This window comes from Ictalurus punctatus, chromosome 20 (genome assembly GCF_001660625.3).
Source record: "Ictalurus punctatus breed USDA103 chromosome 20, Coco_2.0, whole genome shotgun sequence".
Lineage (NCBI taxonomy): Eukaryota > Metazoa > Chordata > Actinopteri > Siluriformes > Ictaluridae > Ictalurus > Ictalurus punctatus.
Genome location: NC_030435.2, coordinates 21554093 through 21580261, shown reverse-complemented (window position 1 = coordinate 21580261; position 26169 = coordinate 21554093). Strand labels below are relative to the sequence as shown.

At 44.5% G+C, this 26169-nt stretch overlaps 2 protein-coding genes across 3 annotated transcripts in view; one reads left to right on the top strand and one right to left on the bottom strand.

Moving 5' to 3' along the window:
• zcchc2 (zinc finger, CCHC domain containing 2) overlaps positions 1 to 15889 on the top strand; it is a 28091-nt gene extending 12202 nt beyond the window's left edge. For both annotated transcript variants that reach the window (XM_017495773.2, XM_017495772.2), the window contains exons 4-14: positions 4229 to 4300; positions 4610 to 4707; positions 7784 to 7878; positions 8184 to 8267; positions 9190 to 9250; positions 9703 to 9823; positions 9940 to 9983; positions 10756 to 10853; positions 11136 to 11231; positions 11433 to 12452; positions 13365 to 15889. In XM_017495773.2, the coding sequence (XP_017351262.1) occupies positions 4229 to 4300; positions 4610 to 4707; positions 7784 to 7878; positions 8184 to 8267; positions 9190 to 9250; positions 9703 to 9823; positions 9940 to 9983; positions 10756 to 10853; positions 11136 to 11231; positions 11433 to 12452; positions 13365 to 13426 (1851 nt within the window). In that variant the 3' untranslated portion in view covers positions 13427 to 15889. The remainder of the gene's footprint in view (positions 1 to 4228; positions 4301 to 4609; positions 4708 to 7783; positions 7879 to 8183; positions 8268 to 9189; positions 9251 to 9702; positions 9824 to 9939; positions 9984 to 10755; positions 10854 to 11135; positions 11232 to 11432; positions 12453 to 13364) is intronic.
• exoc3 (exocyst complex component 3) lies at positions 15890 to 24989 on the bottom strand. Its single transcript, XM_017495774.2, has 13 exons — positions 24834 to 24989; positions 22389 to 22550; positions 21839 to 22058; positions 20484 to 21165; positions 19306 to 19423; positions 18719 to 18844; positions 18545 to 18645; positions 18336 to 18446; positions 18108 to 18249; positions 17754 to 17876; positions 17435 to 17596; positions 17040 to 17161; positions 15890 to 16941 (listed from the first exon to the last, which is right to left on the bottom strand). Exons 2-13 carry the CDS (start codon positions 22530 to 22532, stop codon positions 16761 to 16763), a joined length of 2232 nt encoding a protein of 743 aa, XP_017351263.1. The 5' UTR covers positions 22533 to 22550; positions 24834 to 24989; the 3' UTR covers positions 15890 to 16760.
• Positions 24990 to 26169: the final 1180 nt, after the last annotated feature.

Genomic DNA, 26169 nt, shown 5'->3' with positions numbered 1-26169 from the left:
AAAACGAAGCTTAGAGAACTGTTGACGAAGAACGGCGTTTATTTGAAGAACGTGTTAGATTATTGTTGTTGTTGTTATTATTATTATTTTATTTATTTATTTAGAGTTCACTGTTTTCAGCTTTGAAATATTTATTGTATTGTATTGACTTTTAGTGCATGCCAAGGTGCTTGAATTTTAGCTTACATGTAAAGGAGGTAGAAATTATTCTCACACACACACACACACACACACACACACACACACACACACACACACAAAGACAGCATATGAGAAGGGAGCTGGAGCTTGGCGGGCCGTACCATCTGCTTGCCTGTATGTGGCATAGGGGAATTGTGTTCTTGCCAATTCATCCGTTTTTCTTTAGCTCAGGCTGAGCACAAGCAGTCAGGCCTGAGTAGTAAAATCTTTTCATGAACTCCGCTGGTAATAAACCTGCGTCTGTTTATATTAGCTGTGTTAGTTTCCCCGTCATCAGAGTGGTATTTTCCTCATGACCGAGAATGTCGGTTGTGGTTTATTACTCCAGACTTTCTGCATATTAAAGCTAAGGCCAAACAAACACACAAAAAAAACTTGTTTACATGTTTAGTTTACACGTTCGCTAAGAAGTCACAGAAGTCTGTTTTTGTCCTGAAGAAAGAGGTTGTCCAAAATGGCCGCTCCTGTAGCCACACAGTAGATCTGTTCAGCCACGAAGTTTCCTGGAACAGCAGCATCCCAGAGTGTTTTATTTCTCTTATACCACAGCAATTTGCCATAAAAATAAATAAATAAATAAAGTTTTAAAACCCCTTTAATGTTACAGTATTTTCAGTGTTATGGGACATCCTACAAGTTAGTTCCTGTTGGTGTTGCGCTCTAGAAGTTTCCACACTTTGGTTTTTAAGTTCATGATAAAGACGAGGCAGCTCGTTAGTGAGAAATGTTCGCCTGGTGGAAAATTCAGTTACAAAAAGTGTTGACTCTGGAGACTCCTTCCAAAACTGTTAAATAAAAAATCTCCTTAGAGAAAACCAAATTTTTTTTTTTTTAGAGGCACGTTCGCCTCACACCTCCAGGGTCGGGGGTTCGATTCCCACCGTGCCCCCGTGTGTGTGCGGAGTCTGCATGTTCTCCCCGTGCTGCGGGGGTTTCCTCCGGGTACTCCGGTTTCCTCCCCCAGTCCAAAGACATGCATGGTAGTCTGATTGGCGTGTCCAAAGTGTCCGTAGTGTATGAATGGGTGTGTGAGTGTGTATGTGATTGTGCCCTGCGATGGATTGGCACCCTGTCCAGGGTGTACCCCGCCTCGTGCCCCATGCTCCCTGGGAAAGACTACAGGTTCCCCGTGACCCTGAAAAGGATAAGCGGTATAGAAGATGGATGGATGGAACAACACACTGTTTTATTAATAGTGCTAGATTGAGTTGGGTGTCTGCTTATGTAAATAGTTACTATTGAGACAAAACAAATATCTTCTGACCAATCAGATGTGAGAATCCAACAAGTCTTTAAATCCAGTATGTGCAACTTTTCATTGCCGTTATTTATTAAGGAACTGAAGTGTTTATTGTTTTGTTTTCTTGCATGGCGCTGACTGATGTTTAATGGCGGGTCAAATTCCAGCGTAGTCCGATCGCACAGCTCACCATTACATAATAATCCCGGGCTCCGCCGGCTTCCTCTCGTCAGACCCAGCGCTGTTCGAGTGTGTGCGGGTTTGAAAAGCAGCCAAAAAGCACGGGCTGGCCGCCTCACTCTTCACACTCTACACACGCTACACACTGCTCCTGCTGGCTTGGTGTGTAAGAGATTCCTGATCTAATCCTTTGTTTCCCGTTTTATCTCCAGAGGATTGGGGTGGAGGAAGGGATGGAGAGGGGGTGAGGAATCCCGGGCCGCGCCAGCTTTTCTAAAGAGCAGGAAATGATTTCCTCTCGCTCTCGGCCTTCTGTGCATTTCAAGCAGAGCTCCTCATACATCACTGCCAGCGGAGGTTTCATTCCCGGGCCTGCTCCATGCTAGAGCCTTTACTACGTGCTAACCTGCTATGAAGACATCGGTATTGACCTGATTTTCATTTTTGCTCAGACTTTGCAAACAGTCTGCTGGCAAGAACAGAGCGCAGACAAAACAACTCGTCGTTTACTTCATGCTCCGGGCCGCCTCGGTGTTGAAAGGCAGTTCAGCGTTGTAGATAAACCTTTCAACACTCCCCCCCTAGACCCCCCCCCTCCCCTCCCCCCGTTGGCGTCTGGGGAATGATGAATTGCTATAATTATAACCGTCCTCTTATCGACGCTGGCTGGCTGCGCGTGCCAGAAAATGTCAGAGGGACGCCAGTCATTTCTCTCTCTCGTTCTGTTTTGTTTTACAAGCAGGTCTGCGTTTGTTTGGGTTATTTTTTTTTCTTTCTTCTCCCCGTTCTGCTTTGAGAATTTTATTATTAGCCGGGTGTGAGCGTAAGGTTAACGCACTGCGTCCTGAACTGAACCGAGCTAAACTTTCATCCTCCGACCTCTAGCGAGTGCCTCGGGATATACAGGAATTTTCCGCCATGACTCACACCGAGATAGCACAAGAATGAGCTCAGGAGTGAAACGAAGTCTCTCCGTCATCCTCGCCGTCGCGTCCAGACGCCGTGCGCAAAGGCGTAAATATTTTCCACACGTACAATCTAAGCGTAAACCGGATCGAGTTTAGAACTGCCTTTGGGATTCCTCTAGCCACCGGGACGTCCCACTTTGAGCCGTGTCGTTGGTTCTAAACGTAGCATGTCGAAGGAGTTTGTCATTACGAAAACGCGTGTTGTATGTATCGATGTACGTAAGTGTTACAGAACATCGTTGTAAAGGTGTTTTACTGAGGTGAAATTTGTAGAGATCTTTCCGAGGTCTCGTACAGCTGCGCTGTTGAATTCTCGCTTCTGATTGGTCGGCAGATTTGAACCAATCAGCTGATCAAATCACGGGTTTATGGTAATACGCTCGTCCTTATGGTATGGCTTCCACGGTAGCTCGTGGTATGATGGATGCTCCACGTCATCTAAGTCTAGTAACAAACAGATTAAGGAAATGTTTTGTTCCATACGGCACCGTTTCCTGTTCTGTTCTGTTGAACTTTTCGTGGAAGGAGTCTCCAGTGTCGGCACTTTGTAACAGTCGGTCAGGAAGCCATGCGAAAATCTTCAGGACGGAGGACTTTGCGCTTTCTGGTTTCTCTGTAACGTGACAAGCTGCATTATTATTATTATTATTATTATTATTATTATTGTATTATTAGCTTGAAACAAGCGAGGCTGGTCAAGGAAAAGATCATTTACAGCTGCTGTAACGTAAGTGATCTTGTTCGGCCTAAAGTGGCACTTACGTATAAAATTTCTCGTACTTGTTCTAATTTAATATCAATATTAAATAGTAGTAATAATAATAATAGGAATAATAACTGATCATGCTCTAAAGCTGGGGTATAAATAACGGGATTCATACAGATTGTTGACAGTCTTTTTAAACAAAAACAAAGTATGTAGGATAGAAATGAGTTTGAAACGATTCGCAGACGTTACACCATTTACATCTGGTTTAGCTTTAATCCACTAAAGAAATGAAAGTTGTGGTAACGGGGCAGAGGGCAGAACAGTACACAGTGTTGTATTGTGTGCGGGTGGAAAGCTTAGGAATAAAAACCTCTAATTACCGCGTTAAATAAATATGATGGCGCAGGACGTGTGTAATATTTGAACAGTGGGATTTTATGCACGCAATAAACGTCAGCGATGAAGGTTTGAGCCTCCTGCTGTACGCGTTAAAATGTCAAACGAGCAGACTAGCGACGTTCTGGTGAAAAACGATGTAACGACCGATTTGTAGCTCGGAAACACTCTGGCCACGCACGTCGCTGATGTCATCATCGCGACTGGCGTCTCTGACGCGTCGCGCGCCGCCAGCTTGACGTTTATTTATTTATTTATTTATTTTTTTCTCCCTTCTGTCGCACTTTTTAAACACCAGACGTGTAAAAGTTAGGAGTCGGCGGCTGAAAACTTTACACCGATTTTTCATTTCCTCCTGCTGTCTGAACTTCTTCCCTACGACGCCGGAAACGTAAACGGCACCAAGACAGAAACGACGTGAGCGGGAACGCTCTCGAGTCTGAAAGAGCGCAGTGCTACTATAAGCGAAGCCAGAATCGGTCACAGTTTCGAATAACATGTCTGTATGGTCTAACCCTGTCGCTCGCATTTCAGGTTAAATGGTCCGATTCGTCGTCTACGGCTGTGACCAAAAGCCATCGTGAACTCCAGGACTTTCTTTTGAAGGTATTTATTTGTTAGCTTTTTTTTTTTTTTTTTTAAATTCCTTTTCGAGTGCTGCTTTGAAACCACAGCTCTTTTTTATATATATATATATATATATATATATATATATATATATATATATATATATATATATATATATATATATATATATATATAAATAAGAGTGGACTTCATATCCTCCTGTTATATATAAAATAAATACATAAAAGAGAAGTTCGAGAACTTTACCTGTGCAGGACAAAGAGGTGGTCTGATCCAGCAAGCGATACGTTTTTAAATATTGGCCCCCCTGTCTTGTTTTGTCTGTAGCTGTGTAAGGAGCAGAGCGCAGGAGGTTTCGGGCAAGATGTTATCGGATTACTGAGTCGGGCCGAGGGCGAGCGCAGAGACCTAGAGAAAAGGCTCAGGTGAGTGTTCCCTTCAATCCTGCCTCTTTCCATCAGTCCAAATCCATTTGTTGACGATTTCGAGTTATTTGACCGCGATACGATTCGGTTCAGTAGTTCAGCTCGTGATGAAGACCTAGAGAAGGACAGTTTTGCGGGGGGAAATATCAGAGTTGTCGTGCACACTCAACTCGGCGCTCTTGTTTAGAGAGAAGTCCTATCACAGTGTTAGTCAGCCGTACTCGGTGGCCTTGTCTGCATTTTTAACAAGTCTGTTTAACAAAAAGTCTGCATTTTTAGGCAGCGAGAAGAAGAATTTGTGCCACAGGAGGGTTTATTCGCCAGGCACGTAGCAATTTCACAGTTTTTTTAAAAAGAAAGCCGACGATGTACGTGATCTTGATTGATTTGTAAAGCAAATATAGTAAGTTTGGGTCGTTGTTTTATTAAATAATTGTTGTTGTTGTTGTTGTTGTTGTTGTTGTTTTAATTCACGTCCCGTAACTAATCGACCGATTAGTTTTTAAAATGGATACCGAATGAAAACATGACAAAGTAAAATAAATAAAAGATACACGTCCAAACTGAACCAAAAAGCAACGCGGTAAATAAATAAAATGAATCCAAAAACACTTCAAATAACACAACAAAATTTCTCAGTGACCTGCCGGTCAGATCGCCGCCGTGATTCGCCGCTCTTGTACTGGATATAACGACAGCGGACCCTTCTCCGCCGCTCCCGCAACGGACGCAACCGCAGGGGAAAAAACGGTGTGGAATTTCGCAGATGACCGATTATTCACACGTCCGACCGTATAGCGAAGCATGGTGGTGGTAGCATCACGTTGCGCGCTGGACCCTTGGTCGCTTCTCTGACCGTACGCCATGACTGATGTTTAGTGGATGGCGTCATGTAGGCAGAGTCGCAGTTCTGCCATATTCTTTCCATTTTTAATAATGGATTCGCCGGTGATCCACGGGATGTTGAAAGTGCGATATTTAACAAAACCAAACTTGATGCTACGTGATACTAAAACGCTCAGGGCTGGGGTTCTTGGTTGTATTTACATCCTGTCTTGCCAGTCAATTTTACGGGCACGCCCACGTTTTTACTACACAGTTTAGTGCTAAAGCGCTAACATCGTCAGATACTACTGTTGCGAGGGGGGGAAAGTACAGTTATGCTGGAGAAAGAATGAAACGATTAAATCTGGGCGGTGATTTTCCAACTGCACATCTGTAACTGCTGGGAAAGAAGGGAAAGCGTAGATATAGATTCTACAGCTGTAAATACTATATCCCTATGCTAAACTACACTAGATTAAACACTTCTGACCCTTCTAATTCTTAAAAACTAGACTATTATTACTGATTTTACTTCATCTTAATAATCGTACATTATACGAAATTAGCTTGTGTGCTCACATCTGCGATTCAGGTTTCTCTGCATCTGCACTGCACACTACAACTTTGCATTCGTGGAAATAGCTTGCCTATCCCTTTTCGCAGTAGTGTTTATTTCCCCCATATACCAGTGGTCTGGAATGTATATACAGTGTGCACATGATTCTAAAGAAACACAAACGCGTTTCCATGAACCGGTGCGGCTGATGAAGGGGAGATCAAACAGGAATGTAGATCTCCAGCTGAAATCAGCTCCGTCTGTGTGTTTATCTGACCGCACTAACAGCTACAGCTTGCTGTCCGTTCCACATAACTCTATTTTTTATTTTAAATCCATTAGAAGCATTGAAGGCAGGCTTGGAGACGGTCTGCTTTGTGTCGTGTAGATCAGAGAGGATGATTCCGTGTAGATGTGAATGCTTTGAGGATGCGCTGCTTTGTACAAGTGGCTGGTCGGGATATTTAGGTCAGCAGGCCCTGTGTGTGTCCGTCCGTGTGTGTGTGTGTTTGTGCAGGGTGGGGATTTATCTTCCTCTGGTGGGAGTGCTTGTCTTTCGAGTGCATCGTTCGCTCGAGAGTAGATTATTCCTGAGGGAAAGCAGAGACTGGCAGCAGGCTACACTATTATCTCATGGAAGCATTTAAAACCCTTACTGTGTGGCCCTGAAAAAAAATATATATCTGTGGATCGATGGGTTTTGCAGATTAAGTAGCACCGATAACCGATTGCTGGAGCTATCGCATATCGGCGAAAATCTACAGTACACCGATAATATTTCCCGGTTGCGTCCGTCGAGGGAGCGGCCGAGAAGGTCCCGCTGTCATTCTACGGTACGAGAGCGGCCTCTAGAGGCGGAATACCAAACTGACCAATCAATGACAAATTTTGTCGTGTTATTCGAAGTGTTTTTCGATTCATTTTGGATGTCTGTTATTTGGAGCGTTGCTTTTTGGTTCAGTTTGGACATGTATCTTTTATTTACTTGAATATTTATTAATAGTTCATTTATTGAATTTTTTATATATGTAATATATATATAATTCTATATATTTCTTTTAAAAAGTACAGTACATTTTCACGGTACTGTTTATTATTGTAATAAAGCTCAGTAATATTTTACTTTGAGTGTTACGTTTTCATTTGGTATCGTTCGATTAATCGGTTATCAGCAAGTACCACCTGACTTGGTTACCGGTATCGGTAAAATCCGCTATCAGTCGACCTCACACGTGTTCAGATGGCTTTTCCATGGTGTAAAAAATTTTTTTGACCTAACCGAATCATATTGAATCAATTCTGAATCGAATCACATCAGAGCTGAACCGAATCGTATCAGAACTGAATCGTATCCGCAGGCAGCTGTCCTGAGTCGAAACAACGCCCATGCCCATATAAGGTCATTTCTAATTTCATGTTATCGCATTGCTTCGTATTACCCGGCCATTCAAAGGTGTAAACCATGGCAGAAGGTTCACTCTGATCACATCTGATATTTTATTCCATGGACATTCAAAAGAATGTCGGAAAAAATGTAAAACATGGCCAGAGTGAAACTCGTTTGATTTATTATATATATTTATGTGATGCTAATAGTGTGCGTCTGTTCCGCTGTATTGAAGTCTGCGTTCGTAGTAACGCTGTTCTGAACGCTATTAAGACTGTGGTGTGTATCTCCGTGTCTCTCTCATACAGGGCGAGGTTTGCATCCGTGCCACGGGAGTTCCTACAGATGTGCCAGGCCTCAGGGTTTTTCCTGCCCGACACGTCTTCCTTACACAGCAGTCACGGTACGCGTTCGCTTCATCAGCACTAACGAGCACATCGTTACACCAGAGACGCACAACCGGTGCCCGCTGAGACGCTCGAGCGGCCCGGAATACAAAGCGCCTGGATTTGAAAGTGTGTGGGGGGGGGACCTTAGAGAGGATATGCTGGTATATTTATTAATTTTTCTTCTTGAGTAATCCACGGAGGAGGAGGAGCATGTTAAAGGAAAAATCCGGATATATTTCAGGTGGTGTGTGTGTGTGTGTGAGAGAGAGCGCGTGAGCCAAGGGAGGTGTAATATCTGGCTGTCTGCTCCTCTGCGCAGGTAACAGTACACCTGGAGCCAGAACCCGACAGCCGGCGCCTCACTTCTCAGAGGACTGCTCAGAGACTTCCAGCCTCGATGAGGGTAGGACACGGACACACACACACACACACTCACACCCCTTATACTCTGAATGCAAGCATTAGTTTAAATTCGCTAGTGCTGCGTCCCAAATCGTCTGCTATCCATCCTAAATAGTGTCCCCGAGATTAGAAGTAGCGTGTCCCAAATAAATCGTAGTACGTCGAAATGAGAATCCCACAAGTACCCGGTTTCGTACTGTCTCCGGTAGATTTTCGAAGTGGGGGAGGAGGAGTTAAACAGGAGGAGGAGGAGGAGGAAAATGAAACGAAGGGAACGGTAAATGAAATGACGTAGTGTAAATTCTATCAGGAATGACGAACGAAATGAAACGAGGAGCGTGTTTACGGCGACGACGTTCTCTTGCGTCACATGACGTGTTCGTATGTCCCAGTACTTGCGTACTCTTTTGCTACACACTCGGACGTATGTACTTTTTCCTTCACAGAGAGGACATACTTTTAGTGCATGGCAGAGTAAGTCGGCGATTTGAGACGCAGCGCATGCTTCAAGGACTTCACTTTTAGAACCGCTGATGTAGCTGTAGCAAGTACAGGAAGTAGGAAGTGTACAGCTACTGTTTTAGCTGTGTGCAAATAGCAAGGCTACGTCATTACGCGCTTGCGTTGAAAGACATTTGGCTCAGTACAAGTACGGGGGGGGGGGGATCTGAACTGAATCGCTTCTAATGTACTTCACGCTTTAGGCCACGCCTCCTTCAGAGTAACAGCTCTAACTGTAACTAGGTGCTGAGGGAGACACGGAATCGTTTTCAAAACGGCACGGGGACTAGCTTTAGCTCGTTGTCACTTTGTACGTAACGGTGTTCGGAACCACACGAATGACCGTTTGAGACTCTGACCAACTGGACACAGTTTAGAGGATCTGAAAAGCACAGACCTTTCATTTTGTGTCTGTCATCTAGACCTTGATGAATACGGGGTCTCGCGCTCCAGAACACACAACGCTGGAAACACGGGCCATGGGTGAGCTACACTCACACGCGCGCACACACTCGCACTCACTCCCTCACGCACACACATTCAATCGCATTCACACAAGCACTCGCACTTATTCATACACGCACTCACGCACTTATTCATGCGCTCTCGTGCACTTGCACTGGCACACGCATACACACGCGCAATCACGTGCTGTTTCTACCCGAGTGGAAACCTCTTGCTCATCTGTCTCATTTTTATTCATTGCCTATTCATATTTTTCTGTTGTATATTTTTACATGGTGGTGAGCACCAAACGTCCCCACAAGGATAGGATGGAGTGTCTGACAGTTTTGTTTGTTTTGGCCCAGCTAAAAGGTTTCTTTTCGGTTACTAAGGATAAGGATGGCGTTACATTCGATAGCATTAATTAGCTGCATTAATAATTGTCAAAGGTCCTCGAAAGGATAGTAAGACAAATGTGTGTGTGTGTGCAGTAAGCAGCACAAGGACAGCGCTCTGTGGGAGTGCAGCAGGAGGAGTATGCACGGCGAGCCCTACGGGGAGGTGACGGGGAGGAGGCGCAGCTCCCAGCCGTGTGGGACAGAACCGGAGCAGGTCGCTTATCTCTCGCTCTCTCTCACTCCTTCCTTCCATCTTATTATAACTAATACATAATGAATAATAACATGGCTAGAGATCTCGAACGTTTTCTGCTTTCTTGCGTCCGACAGGAGTGTGAGGAGAGGAAGATCAAAGCGCGACCGGCAGGCAAAAGGTAAGTTAATACCTGCAAGTGTCAATCAACTCGCAACTCAAAATCTCAGACCGGTACACAATAAACACCGTGTACACAATACACCGTGTATGTGATACGTTGCTAGTATCACACCTTTTAAAAAAAAAAATATTTAGAAATTATATTATGGCAATTAAAATCTTTGTACATGTTGTAATTGCGTTTCTTGTTGAAAGCCGGTGACTCGAGTAAAACGCAACTCATTTAATTAACACGACCCCCCCACCCCCCACCCCCTCATTCGGCCCCCTGAGAGCACAGCGTCCTGGAGGTTTGTGCGTAAATAAGACCATATAACACAGCAGAGAGCTTTTTTTTTTTTTGCCCCGCTGAAGAAGATGTGAGGTGCTGCACTCGGCAGAAACGAGGCAGCCTCAGCAACACACGACCAACAACGGCCTCCGAGTTTAACGGCGTATTTGGAGGTTTTCTCAGGGCGATGGCTGGAACTTGGTTTTCAGAAAGAATGTAGACGTGAATAATCACGGGCCAGAAAAGAAAAGAAAAAAAAAGGTGTGTACGTTATTTACTCGATTAGAACGTTGTGTGATCGATTAGAACGTTGTGTACTCGATTTAGAAATAACCGAGTACGCAATTTAATTAAGTGTGAAACCAGAAACTCCAGCAGACATGAGGACCTTCACCGTGAGCTGTTTCAGCAGCTCTGCAGTGAGAAGCGGCTCTAATTCTTACAGATAATCAACTGAAAAAGAAACAGAATTGTGTGTGTGTGTGTGTGTGTTTTACAGGGACAGAGGCAGGAGAGGCCCAGTGGGGAAAAGTTTTGTAGCCAATGGGATTCAGAAAGTTCCTGCAGTCCAGATGATGAATCAGGTTACATGTAAAGGTAAGAGAACGTGTGTGTGTAATGGTGGGTGGGGGTGTGTGTGTGTGTGTGTAATGGTAGGTGTGTGTGTGTATGGGTAAGTGTGTGTGTGTGTGTGTGAGAAACGGGTGAATTGAGTAAATCAGCAGGTCTTCATTGGGGGTTGATGACGAATTGCTTTTATCTAAATGCTAATGTAATCTTGCTGTGTGTGTGTGTGTGTGTGTGCGTGCGCGTGTGTGAGGAACCTCTGCAGCATGTATAAATCAGGTTTTCATGCACACTGTGTGTGTTTTATCGAAGCTTCAGGCAGGGACACCTACGGAGACACGTCTTCAGAGAGCTCCAACTCTGTGCCGTCGAGCCCCGTCCACCGTCAGCGTAGCCGGGAGACACAAGGTCAAGTCTCTCACTGTCACACTCTCATGCGCAGAGCATGCACAGAGCATGCACAGAGCATGCACAGAGCATGCACAGAGCATGCACACAGCATGCACACAGCATGCACACAGCATGCACACAGCATGCACACAGCATGCACACAGCATGTTTGCATGCATTAGTTTTTAAATTTGTGTGTGTGTGTTTCAACCTTTTCAGACACAGAGAGTCAGTCGGATAACTCCGTCCCGGAGCCGGCTGACGCACCCCGCCTCCCCCATGGGCAGGGCACGGTCAGGAAGGCGGTTGCCATGGTGAACCCGCTGGTGGCGGAACCGGAGCGCGCGGGTGTAGATCTACCGTCGCACCCCTCAGCCGTGGTGGAGCTGGCGCTGACCTCGTGTCTCCCCTACGCCCTGCAGTACAGCACCGCGCAGAGAGACGCAGGCAAACCTGGAGAGAGCAAACTCACCATCACCATCCCTCTGGGCAAACAGGATACGAGGCCCAGCATGGCCATCCCCAGAGACCCCGCCCAGTGCCCACTGCCACCCGCCTTCCCTGAGCCAGCTCAGCCTCAGGCTCCACCCAGCACCATTGCTGCTCCGGGGAAACCATGTGCCAAGGCCAGTGCTCAGCCCCAGAGGACTCTCGCTAGCACCATGTCCGCTCAGATACCCAGCTCTGCGCCTCTACCGCCCCCCGCTAGCATGCCCGGCCCGAGCGAGAACGCGGCATACATCAGTAGCACTGCGCAGTCACAACCCACAGGCTGTAACACTTGCGGTTGCCGTGGTACCTGTGGAGGCAGTGGAGCCCACCAGTCCCCCGCCAGCTTCTTCCTTCCGGCGCATCCGGCCCGCCAGATGTTCGGCCCACCCGGCCCGTTCTTCCAGCTGGCACCGTCGCTGTGCAGCACCACCTTCCCTACACAGGGCCATCAGGGGAACGGGACTCCACTGCCCTTCTACGCCCACACGTCTCCAAGCGCAGCCTTCGCCAGCAGCGCGCTCCTGCACGCCCACTCGGACCACCTGATGCCCGCACAGCCCAGCTACACCACCCTGCCCCAGGTCACACCGTTCGGACGCTTCTACCCGCCCGTCTTCCCTCCCGTAGGTGCCATGCCCGGCGGTGCGGGAATAAAGAAGAGCAGCACCGTGTCCTGCTATAACTGCGGCATGAGCGGCCACTACGCGCAGGACTGCAAGCAGCCGTCTATGGACGCCGGGCAGTCAGGTAACGCCAGTGCCAGGAGGTGACGAGTATCCCCGCAGTCTACATCGTATCCGTAATCTATCTGTCTATTTTTTTGTTTTTTTTTTTGCTTTTGAGTATTCGGAGACTCCCGGTGCCCCTGGATAAGCCAGGAACAGAATTTATTTTGTCATCTGCACGGTTGTATTGTACACATTTGTATGCTCTCGATCTTTCAACAAAATTGTGCCCACAGGTTCGGTCCGTTTGTGCTCGGCGCTAAAGAAAACGCCCTGCGAGAACACGACAGACGTGTCCGAAGCTCTTGCGTCGTCCCGAGATACGATTTTTGAACTGTCGCTATGGCGATACGGGAGTTTCCTCAGCTAAAGAAGCGATCGGTCCGATCACGAATAAAATTCACCTGGCGGAAAAGCCGAGCGGGACGCGAAAGACGCACGGTTCATCCCTGGCCGCTTTTACTTTTACGCTCTGACTTTTCCGGAGTGAATTTGGACCCTCGTTCCTTTAAGCCAATAGAAAACGTGTAGGCGGGACTGTTGTTTATTTGGTTAAAAAAAAAAAAAAAAAAAACCCAGAGGAGTTGCTCATTATTAAGTCATATCCGACTTTTAACTCTTAACCTCTGCACGTCTAAAGAGCGGCTCAAATAAAAATAGAAGCTCCAAAACGCCAGCCGCTTTAAACCTGCATACGCTTGGCTTAACAGTGAAATCATATTTACTTTATAGCAGAATACAAACAATTAAAAAAAAAAACACTAAACGTGGGCACAATTTTAAAACTCACCTGCTGACAAGCTCATAACCATCGTTTAGTATCCGATGACCACCTTGTGTAAAGAAAAAAAACAACACAATTGCGTGAAATGTCTTGCTGCTCTTCTGAGCCGTGTGTGTCTTGTGCTTGTGTTTTTATATGTGTGTGTTTCAGGTGGCTTCCGGCTTAAGTATGTCGCCCCACATTCGTCGGAGACACTAGACAAAGCCGATTGACAGCGAGCTGAGGACCAAGGAGACGCTCGGTCTCGATTTCTTTATTAAACACACCAGAGCTCGTGTGTTAAAGCGATGGGATTCGCGTGTGTTGTGTTGTGTCGTATTCGCCACCTCTATAAGTTCAAGTCCTGGTTTTGCGAGACTCTCGGGACGAACCTGCTCCAAAACACGACTCCGTGACCTTTTTATTTTTTTGGGGGGCCCCCAGTCTAGATTCGGTCCGTGACGTCGAAACAGGTTTGGATTTCGGGCGACGCTTCCATGTTTTCATTTAAGCCAGGATGCGTTCACATTTACACTGAAGTCTTCGCATTCGAGCTGAGAGAGGAGACGCGTAAACTTGAGTACTTAACCGCCTCCGGTTTGTTTGTTTGTTTGTTTGTTTTTTGGAAATGGACGTTTTATTATCGAGGCCCGAGGAAGGCTTTGAGAATCTTTTATACTTGCAGCTAATAAGAGATAAGTTTATTTACTGTTTATTTGGGAAGAGTGGATACAAGAGTTGAGATATGTCATTAAATGGAAAAGCTTTTTGTTAACACTACAGACTCTTCAGCGTGAGTGTGATCTGAATGTAAAACATAACTGAAGTCAGACGTCGTACTGTGAAATAAAGTTGTCTCACGCCGTCACGCGCTCCGCTACAACCGTTTGGACATTATGCACTAATAGTATTGTTTTCCAGAATCCTGTGTGTGTGTGTGTGTGTGTGTGTGTGTGCACACCAGGTATCAAAGTGCACTGATACTCACAGCGTAAGAGTCGCTGCCGTTAACTCGGATCTGCGTTTATCCAGCAGGAGGCACCTCTGTGACCGATGCATGACGCATGCGTTTTTTTGTTTTTTTTTGTGGAGCCTCACGCAGACTTGATCAGCCGCAGCACAAAACGAGCGCACGTCCCGCAGTAGGATTGACGGTCCTCGCTGCGGAACCTAAAGTCCAGGGGATGGAGTTGGACCTTATCCAATGCTGTAACGTAAATAAAGTCACAATAAAGTGACTTTTATAATGCGCATCTCTAACCAGAACCACATTTAGTTGGCTCCACTCCCTGGACTTTAACGGTTTGATTCCAGGCAGATGGGAGGAGCAGGAAGAGGTCCGACTCTGACTCCTACCGGACGTCTGTGTTCACTTTCACACAGGCAGGAGGATCCGGTGCAGGTCCGACGCTACCTCCTGGATCTTTGGTTCAAATGTGCGCAGGTAGGAGGATCCGGATCAGGACCTCATGGACTTTCAATACAATAACACCCAAGGAGGAGGGTCCGGATCAGGTCCGACTCCACCTGCTGGACTTTCATTACAATTACACCCAAGGAGGAGGATCCTGATCAGTTCCGACTCCACCTCCTGGATTTTCATTACAATTCCGCCCAGGTAAGAGCAGCCGGATCAGATCCGACTCCACCCTCCCTAGACTTTGGGTTCTGCAGCGAGGGCTACATCCCGGCAGCCGGACCACGCCACCGCTCTTGCACTCGCATTCAGATTTCAAACAAGGTCTTTTGTGTGCGTCGCCTCTTTCAAGCCTTATGAATAGAAACATGACAAAGACTCTGTTGAGGACGTTGTAGCTACAGAGAGCAAGGAAAGGAGGCCACGTCTCACCCTGAAGATTTATTTTTGACTTTTTGAGGATGTCAAAATGATCCTGCCTGCTTATTAAAACCTTATTTTCTAATTATTAGGTGGCATATATATATTTATATATATATATATATATTTGTGCTGATTGCCACAAGATGTTTTGATTTTCAAAAGTCTTAATTTGTGTAAGTTGTGTAACTATTCAGTCTTGAGGTTGTGATCATTATTGAAGAAGAAGGGCGGGGGGAGCATATCTTAAATTGCCAAAGCCACAGAAATATTTGTTTTTTCTATGGAGAGATTTGGCTTGTTTTTGTACTGATTAATAGAGAGTCAGGATGTCATTTTGATGTTCAGGAGAACCAGACTGAGAACCTGAGGCCTTTAAATTGTTGCAGATTGGCAGATGTTTGGCCAGTTGGTTTCAATTTTATGCCAGGCATTGCCTTTGTAAACCTTTATTATTATTATTACTATTATTATTATTATTATTATTTTGTTTGCATGTTCTGAGATGTTAAGTTTCAGTCTGGAAGACGAACCCAGGAACCCTGCCAACTGTATTAGTCAAAAACTTTTAGAGGTGTAAAAGGTTTACGATGCTGTACTGTATAAAAGAGTTTGTTTTTATTTAGGCCTCGGAGATTGTTTATTGTATTTCAAGTGTAAATGTTTGATTAACATGGAGGTTACAAGTTATCTCTGATCGTATTTGCATTTTAAGCAAATGGAGCATTTTTCTCTGTTGAATTATTAGCAATAAATGTTGGAGAAAAAAAAAAAAAAAAAAGCAACTCAGTCGTCGTCTTGCTGTATATTACACTGTGCAACCACTAGGGGGCAGAATTTAACAACATAATGGACTAAATTGCAGTACACAAAGCTTGTTTATGGTATTTCTTTGGCAAATTTAAACACATGCTCTTTACAATTCATTTATAATTGTTCAGTGTTCTGTGAGGATGCAGGACGCTTATAACTAAAAGATTTTCTTGCGTCATAACGAGATTAGCCTAATAGCTTAATTACAAAATGAAAAGAAATTGAGTGCTGATTGTGCGCGTTTGTTGAAATTGTGCAAAGGTTATATTTCCGATACAAGCATGCTTGAAGGTCGGGATCAGACAGAGATCAGCCAATAGGGTAAGAGCAGTGATTCACTTGTGTGAATGTTTAAATAAGCAAAAACAGGCACCTGAGCTGAGCGAGGTTTCACGGTTGCCATAGACACCATCACAGCTGGGCATGTATTTATAACTTGCACCGACATCTTGAATTTGTATTTATTAATCATGATTTTTATTCATCTAAATTGATTTTCTTGGTCTACAGTGGCTCTGATTAACTTTATAGCGTGGGTGTATTCCGTGCACTCGGTGTTGTTCTGTTTCACACATCAGGAAGAAGAAATCATCAAGTCACGCATGTAAACAGGAAGTGCGGGTATTACAGGGAACTCTGGGAAAAACTGGGATGTGAGGGTTGGACTGTGACTCGATAGCTTTCCCAAAGGATCATACAGAAGCTCCCGGCGAAATTATTATCCAGCCTTGTGCGCAGTGCGGGGAGGAGGCGGATTTTAGTGTTTAAAAGAACAAAAAAAAAAACCCATCATCTAGGCGTTTTCTGTGCACACGTCTTTCTGTGTGTGTGTGCTGCAGGGGGCTATTTCTCATCATGATGATGGTGTGTTCCTTAAGGTATAAAGCCAAACAGGTCAAAGGACAGGTGTTAATGAGTTATTTCAGCAGTTTAGGCACGGTCATTGCTGTGATGGTTGGCACGGTGATGTCTCTGAAGACGTGCAGCGCGTTGGGGGAGACGGCTGGTTTACTCTGGTTCAGCGTCTCGATGATCATCTGCCGCGTGTCACGATTGGCATCGCCTCGAACCGCCAGCAAGGCCACGATGTGCTCCTCCCTGCAAACCCCCACCCCAAAGACACACATTTCAGTCCCTCACACATGTACACACCCACAGTAGACCTGCTGAAGGTGAAACAGGAAGTTAAGGCTGACCTGATGTCCGGGTACTTGGAGACCAGTGTGGACACCTCCAGGAAGAGAAGAGTGGGGTCAGTCAGCTTAAACACCTCCGCTATGGCAGAGATGGAGCCACACAGCCAGTCCGTGTCCTCTCCCTGTGCAGTCACACTGGCATTATAACTCATTATAACCAAGTCAGCGTTATAGCCTCTAATAATATAGCATTATAAGCACGTACAATCAACATTACAACTCCTTATAACCATCTTTATAACTTACCACCGATTAACCTTGAATTATAAGTGATCCACATTATACGCTCTTATAAGTGATCAACGGTAGAAACTTTTTAGAACCAATCGACGTTGTAATGTCTTATAACCTCCTAGGCATTGCATGACCAGCACAGTTTGTAAGAGGAGACTCACGGCAGAGAGTTTTTTGAAGAGAAAGTTGAACTGATCTGCCTCTTTGATCATCTTCTCTGCTCCCTCCTTCCTCTCATCTGCGTTTTTAAACGTGATGCGTTTCTGCATGATGGCCTTCAGGTACTCCACTACCACACGCCGTTGAGCCTCCTTCGTCATCTCCTACACACACACACACACACACACACACACACACGGATTTATACTTTTCTAAGAGCTAAAAGCAGAGGAATAAAAAAAAAAAAAAAAAAAACATGCCTAAATATTAAGTCCGACATCAGCTGACAAAGCACACAGGACTCGTGAGCGTCTCCGATACCTGATTATAAGGCTTTTTAATTTTGGCGAAGTCATTGAAGTAATCGTCCACCGTCACACAGATGGTTTCCACTGCATGAGAGCCTGTCAACCACTTCCGGGTCATCAGCTCATTCAGGTGATTCTGTTAAACATGCAAGAACAGCCATCTTTTTTCTGTAATTGGACAAGCTGCACTTTTTTTTGGCTTATTAACTTCAGACTAATATGTTTATAGCTTCTCGATCATAAATGATACTGCTAACTAATGTCTTGTTTAGACAGATGTTTGACAGCATCTGTTAAACATTTAAACGGATTAAAAAAAACAAACAAAAGACAGGTCACTCCCACAAGAGACAGCAGCCTGCATTACCTCCAAATCCAGGAAGACTTCATCCAATAAGAACTGGCAACCCTCCTTGACCACGCCGTTCAGGGTTTTTTCAATAGCTGCGTCATTTTGGTTGGGCTCCGTCGACTGGGAGTATTTCCGTTTCAGACTATTTTTAGACTCCCTGAAGGAAAGAACGCAAACACCTCACGAGGGTCAAAAAAGAACCTCCAACTCACGCGGTTAACCGAAACCGTGAGCGAAACATACTTAAAGGTCTGGCAGTTGTTGATGATGGCGATCATGTACTGGATGTAGCACTGCGGAAGCTGACGATCTTTCAGGTGCTCCTCCTTGTACGCGATGGCCTCGTCCCTGTACCTGAAACGCACAGTGAGACAGAAACGCGCCGCTTTACACCGGACCGGAAATGGGTAAGAAGCGGGAATTCTGCTGCGGTATGATATTCCATATCTGACCTGACGAGGAAGGAGTTCATCTGTTTCAGACAGAGCATCAGCACCTGCTCTTTAAACGTCTCGTTGATCTGCGCCGCCACTTGCAGGTTCTGTTCGAACATCTGAAGCGAGACGGAAGGAAACGTTGGAAAAGCGTGCGGTTAAGCTGGAGGACGAGTTCGGAGGTGCGCGTACCTGGAAGACGATGGCAGGTAGAGTGGTCTGGTAGTAGCCGTCCTGATCTGCCTCGGGCTCCGTCTCCTTCTGCCAGTCCTTCTTGTCGGTTTCCAGAGCTTTCCGCAGCCAGCCGGTGATGTTAGACTGTTACGGCGAGGTAAAATGTGTATTAGATTCAGAACTTCATCGGCAAAAATTTAAAATAAACAAACACTTTTGGGACATGTTTGATAAGAAAGTAATCAACGACAGGAAGGTGTGACGTGACGCAGCCAAGCGTCACATGAAGGTACTGTGTTAAAGTGGATTATTTTCCACAGCAATTTGTAAAAAAAAAAAAAATTATATATATATATATATATATATATATATATATATATATATATATATATATATATATATTACTTAAAATGCGCACTTTTTATCCATTTATAGTTACATTTTACGTTGTGGGAGCTTATAGCAGCTAGAAACATTCGCTCTTTCACCAACCTCTCTCAAAGTTACCAGTCTACGTGCGAGTACGTGACTATCCGCTATACGAGTCATTGTGAAAGTTGTTGCTATAGAAACGACAATGCAATGCAAAAACGGCGTAAACTCACGGTGAAAGTGGTCAGGTATTTGCCGAGCAGTTGGTTCACCACATCCTCAGGCAACAGAGGCTCCAACTGCTTGGCGTCACACTCGGGGGACAGATCTGGATGGCCCATCATCTCCACACTGAAATAACAATAAATAATACTTTTTTGAAAAAACACAAGCACACACTGAAACGTGCATCGATCTTACAGCAAACAGACTTACGGGCAAATCTTCTCCTTCATATCTCATCCTATTAGCCCTTTTATATATTTTATATATACATATATACACACATATTATATATATATATATATATATATATTCCCCCCCCATTTTTAAACTCTTATGCTGCACACGCAATACATTGGACAGCAAAAAAAAAACCCCAAAAACCCTATTTTCTTTTCCAGTCCGTATTTTCTACCCCTCGTGACAAATCTGGCAACCTCGAAGGCGTGGACTACACGCGGGTCATTTGCATAACCTGTGCGGACAGGCCAGAAAATCCACTTAAGCAGGCGAGTAACCTGACTCCGAACTCGCGTAACTAGCCCTGCGTCGGCACTGACGTGACTTTCGAATACATCAGCGCTCGGTGACGCGGCAACCAGAAGTAGCGTCGTTAGCGTCATCGGCACACGATACGAGTCGGAAACAAGAATCTTTAAAAGAAAAGAAAAGAAAAAAGTGTCATGTGCATATATTGCAAACAGCTGGGAGAGAGCTAGCAGGAGGATCGGGATCTGCGCCGCTTAAACCCGGTAATCCGACACATGAAAAGAAACGCAGCGGTTGAACGTAAAGCACGGCGGCGGGATTTAATCCGCAGACGTGGTTTACCAACAGGTCCCAACCTGATCATCCCTGAACAATGCATGCAGCTGCTGCAAGACAAATAAGCCTTACAACTGAAGAAGCTCTGTAGAAAATGGTGCCACCTGTCACTCTGTGTGTGTGTGTGTGTGTGTGTGTGTGTGTGTGTTATGTTACAGATAAGAATCTGTGGATTCGAGTCGAATCATGATTCAGGGAGCCATGATGCGATTATAACTGGATTCTTCATGACTTTTGATTTTTATAGCCCGAGTTATGTAAAGAATAAAACATGTTAGAAATCACAGCACGTCCTTAGCGGTTTATTCCTCTTGCACCAAACGTTTATTTATCAGATATGCTCTCGAGTGCCAGTAGTACTCACCTTTTGTACGTGTTGAGCACCCAAGTGAGCAGAGACACGATCTCGTTGGGCTCCAGGTCGTCTTCGGCGAGCTCCTGGACGCGTGCCGAGACGGCTCTGTGGTAGAGGCCCAGGAACAGCTGGAAGGTGTCGTAGTGCGGCGGGAAACACTGCACTACCAGGCTCTTGACGATGAGGAGGTCGTCCAGCACGTAGCGGCGCGTGATCTCCAGCAGGCGCACCAGCCACATCTTGTCGGACTGTCGCGTCTCGGACTGCGCGCTCTCGACGCGCCCGCTCACCGTGCCCTCCAGCGCCTCGCTCATGCGGTTCTTCCAGCGCTTGGGCCGGCCCGGAGGGAGGAAGGAGGACTGTCGGTTACGCTCCAGCATGCGGCGGTCCATCCTCTCTTCGCGCTCGATGATGCGCACCACTGACACCAGAATGGTAGGGTCACGCCGCACGGTGACCAGCGCACGCTGCAGGACCAGCCATAGCTGCTTGGCGAGCTCGTCGGACAGGCCCTGAACCTCGCCGAAGTAGGCGCCGATGAGGCCCGGCTCTGGTGCGCTCCTGCTGTCCAGTCGCTGCTGTTCGTACAGCAGGTTGTCACGTGTACACTCCAGGTCCATGAGTCGACGGTGCGCCTGCAGCAGCTCGCCACGTTCGATCAGCTCACGTGTCTCCTGCACGATCTCCGGGACTAATGTAGGGATCACGTTACATACAATACATTTGAAAAGTTTACACACGCTCATTCTTTATTTTTATTTACGCCCCCACATTTTAGAATAAAAATAATAAAGTCATCAAAACTCTGGAGTAACCCAAATGGATCGATGGGAATTATGTCGTGATAAAAAATTCTAAATAAATCAAAATAATTTTTTTGCATCTTCAAAGTCGACGCCCTTTTTGCCTAGAATTTCCAGAAATGTATTCTCGGCGTTTTCTCGAGCGATTTCTTGAGGAATTTCCCTGAGACAGTATTAAAGGAGTTCCCACCTACGCCGGACACTTATCGGCTGCTTTTCGGAAATATTTCACTCCGATACATCCTTTTAAATGTTAGTTTAGTCTAATGAATGAAACGAATACGTCGGCGCGATTATATTTTTGTCTACAACACATGATTTCAAACATTTAATCACGCACCTTCGGATCAAAAGCTTTTTAACATCATGAGAAACATTTCAGTCGAAGTGTCCACAAACTTTTGACCAGTAGTGTACGAGTAACAAGAAAACCTCATCACCGCTAATCTAAACTGAGCTTCTCCACATCTATCAGAGTTGAACATTAATGAACATATTTGGAAATTCTATCTTTATAAAAAAATGAATAAATAAAGCGGCTTCTTCTGTGAGCTGTTTCACCTGAGAAGATGTTCTTGAGGTTCTCCACTGCGGAGGCCAGCTGACTGTGCTGCACCACGGCCTCCTTCACGTCCTTCAGGTTCTCGATGGTGTTGATGCTCTGCCTCCAGTCCTTACTGACGTCAGCCAGCGAGTTCTGGATGTCGTTGACGTCACACAGGGCGTTGTGCAGCTGCGTCAGGCCTGTGCGTACGCCGTCCAACTGAGACTGGATGGCGGCCTGCGAGAGGGAGAGAGCGACAACTTACAATCGACCTCGTTAACAGCTTGATTTATATAAAAAAAAAAAAAATAAAAAAAAAAAAAAAAAAAAAAAGTATCACAGTGCATAAGCATTCCTTGAACTTTTTCCACATTTTGCTACAACCTTGAACGTGAATAGATTTGCGAGTTTGACCATTTGATTTACACAACATGTCCAACTTTGAAGGTTTCGAACATTTTTTATTGGGATTCAGAGGCATGTTTTGCTGGCAACATGGAAATGTTCAAAGGGGGGGCGAATATTTATACAAAGCTCTGCATGGAGGACAAAGACAAACACCCTTACCTTAAGTCTGGCCTCTACAGACGCCTTCTTGCGCGCCTCTCTGCGTCTGTACTGCTCCACTTTGTCCAGCTGGTCGGAGCGCTGCAGCATCCCGGCCACCCTCTGCACGGCAGTAGCTACCGCTTCTCTGTTCGTCTCCTCCATCGCTGCGACGGCAGAACACTGAAACACCACCCGATGATGCACAAGATGCTAGGTAAATATTTCTGTAGCTAGATACGGGATGGAGAGTTTCCCTCCAAAGTCCATCACAACCAGCCTCCAGTCTAAACAATGTCTGCTTCGACTTGTACAGAGCTGAAGAAGGTCTGAGAAAACTCACCAGATGACTTATGCAGCCAAAAAAAAGAAATACATTTTTTAAAAATCAGGTTTCAAAATTCAAGTTTAGTAGTAACATCATATAATATACTTTGACATTTCTACTTTAAGAAAACATAAATATAATTTCATCAAAATGATGCAGAAATGTTTCAAATTAAAGCCGCCCTGGAGCGTCCTGAAATGCGCAGTGTTATTCGATGTGTTGACAATTTCCACTGAAACAGGAAGTCAGGGTGGGACATATGGAATGGCTCCTCCCCTTTTTAAACAGCCAATAGTGTTAAGCGGCGGAGAATCGTCTGCCGTCACTATACAGCACGAGAGCGGCCTCTAGAGGCGAAATAAAAACTATCGCTGACCAATTTTGTCGTGTTATTTGAAGTGTTTTTTGATTCATTTTGAATGCCTCTATGTTTTTGTTATTTGAAGTGTTACTTTTTGGTTCAGTTTGGATGTAAATATATTTTATTTACCGTAATATGTATTAATAGATAATATATATGTATTTCATTTTAAAAAAGTACCATACATTTGCACGGTACAGTCGGTACTGTTTATTTTTGCAATAAAGTTCAGTAATATTTTACTTTAAGTAAGTGTTATGTTTTCATTTGGTATCGATTTTTGAAAAACTATCGGTCGATTAATCGGTTACTGGCAGGCACGGCACATTTACGACCCGTACTTGCTGATAAAATTTCTCTCGCTCAACAACGCCAAGTTCGGTAAGGTGATATTTATTACGTCGGGGGCGGGACACTACAGATTCTAGAGGGCGTTTGATTGGTCAGAAAATCTGATGAGATTCTGAAGTGCAGAATGATGTCAAATTTTGAATGCGTACATCTTCTAAAGTTAAAGATAAAGTTCAAAAGACATTAACAGCAAGAAATTTAGTCAACAGAACAGAAGTGAGCGAATGAATAAGCGATTATTTCCCCACTGATGTTTAGCGGAGTGAAGAGATGACGATGAGGATCGAGTTTAAACGCCAAGCACGACTTTTACCTCAGGTGACGAGACAAAGAGCGAGGTGAATAATAATGATAATTAAAGTTAAGTCTAATTTCTTATTGTAAATTTAGCATTCTTTCAGATTTGGCAGGAATGTTGTGTATTAGGTTATAAATGTAGAGGTGGGTGAGGTGTCCGTTAGTGGACCCGGAATGAAATCTTTAAACGTCAGGACTAATACATATAGTAGGAAATGTCAAAAAATTGACAATAGGCCACATAAATAATAAACTGATTGCACAACAACATACTGCACTGCTGATAAAAACCCACCTAGAAATCCTCAGACTTTATAAAGGTTATAATGATTATAAGAATTGTACTGGTCTTAATGGAAACTGTAATGGTTTCTAGAGATATTTTGTTGCCTTCTATTGGTGGCATGTTATGTCTACTGGATACCATTAGGGACCAATAATGTTAATGGTTTTAATGGTTGGCTGATGGTTTGTAATGGTATTTGTAGTCACAACCATTACATTTTCTGTGATGGTTTTTATTGTTGTCCCCCCCCACAACAACAATGTTTAAGTTGTAAAATTAAACAAATTGTTTTATTCTATATGTACACTTTATATTCTACACATAATATTCTATGCTCCAGCTGTTTGGTGAATAATAATTCATACAGTATATCTGGAGCCACCATTTTGCACGTTAGCTACTTAGCTAGCAAGATACACAGACTAACCAAGCTAACTAGCTAATACACGCTAAATTTCTTCACTAGTTGGGGGGAGAAAACCTTGAAAAAATGATTACTTAAATTGAACTAGATGATCACAGAGGAGTAAAAACAAACAAACAAACAAACAAACAAACTGGGTGGCTAAAGATAGTACAAACAAAGCTTATTTCCTCGTTAGAGCCCCTAAAAGTCCAGCCTCCTGCTCTAGGATTGGTCAATAATCCAGTCCATAATACACTATCCAATCTATGTTAGGATAAAACTACGGTTAGCCAATCACAGGACAGAAGGCGGGATTTAACAGAATACGGCCTATCTAAGCTAATACAGCGCTAAGTCTGCGAAAAACTACGTCCATTCCTTTGACACCGAGACAATTGACACATTACAGAAGATAAAACCTGGTATAAATTACTTACCCAATAACTGATTAGGTTCCTTATGAACTACTCGACGCTTCTTGAAGTATTAATTTAATATTATTGGCTAGAACATCTCTTACTGCTAGTGCAGAGCCTTCCTGGTTGCTATGCGCCGCCCAGCAACAGCAGCTGACAGTCGGTGTGTCAATCAGGTCAAGTCTGCGTTAGTTTTGCGCAGTAAAACTAGTGGGTTGATATTTTATCGTTTAAGCACAACTGGCGTACACATAAATTTTTTATGATGTGCCTGTATTATATGATTGACTGCATGTATATAATTTCTAACTGTTGTCAAGTGTTCTGTTGTTGTCAGTGAGTCAAATCATTTGGCTCAGCTTTCCAATAATGCCCGACTTTTTCGGCTCCCAAAAAGGCTTATTACCATTTTAAAACCGGATTATTTACCATATTCACGATATTTAGGACATAATTGTTTATTCGTCTTTGCCTAATTATGGCTGAAGTTGTTTCATGAAGTCTTACTCCATCTTCTAATCTGCAAAATGACCTATTGAGCTATTTTAAATAAAACTATTAAAGTAATTACAAAAGACAAAACAAATGTGAAATGCTGTATCTGTGTTTCATTAAACTGCCTTCAAAAAATAAACAGAAAGGAAAAAAACGGCATATGTTGCCATGGTGACTCTGAAGATTCGGCTAAAAGATTCGGAGCAAAGATCCGACTCATTTGGGAACGACACATCAGTAATACAGCAAGCATCCGGTTTTTTTTAAAAAAAATCCCCATCAATTTATCACAATAAACGAAAACATATCTTCGAAATGAAACACATACAACTGGTTAATGCAGTAAACGCTTGGATGTGTCTCATTACGAAGATATGTTTTCGTTTATTATGATAAATTGATGGGGGTTTAAAAAAACAAAAAAACCGGCTCATATAAGTCAGCTCTTTATGCTCACCTAAAAGAGCCAGTGTAAAGAGCCGACTCTTTCGCAAACCAGACCAGACTAATATAGGAAACAACATCGATGCATTAATGTAACTGTGCCTGTTGTGTCTTCGCCTCACACCTCCAGGGTCGGGGGTTCGATTTCCACCGCTGCCCTGTGTGTGCGGAGTTTGCATGTTCTCCCCGTGCTGCGGGGGTTTCCTCCGCGTACTCCGGTTTCCTCCCCCAGTCCACAGACATGCATGGTAGGCTGATTGGCGTGTCCAAAGTGTCCGTAGTGTATGAATGGGTGTGTGAGTGTGTATGTGATTGTGCCCTGTGATGGATTGGCACCATTTCCAGGGTGTACCCCGCCTTGTGCCCCATGCTCCCTGGGATAGGCTCCAGGTTCCCCGCAACCCTGTAGGATAAGCGC

Coding starts and splice junctions, on each gene's coding strand:
- exoc3 (XM_017495774.2), bottom strand. CDS start 22,532: ATGGAGGAGACGAACAGAGAAGCGGTAGCTACTGCCGTGCAGAGGGTG. Junction 18,646..18,718: donor TACCTGCCATCGTCTTCCAG/GTACGCGCACCT, acceptor GTCTCGCTTCAG/ATGTTCGAACAGAACCTGCA. Junction 17,162..17,434: donor TCTTCAAAAAACTCTCTGCC/GTGAGTCTCCTC, acceptor GTGACTGCACAG/GGAGAGGACACGGACTGGCT.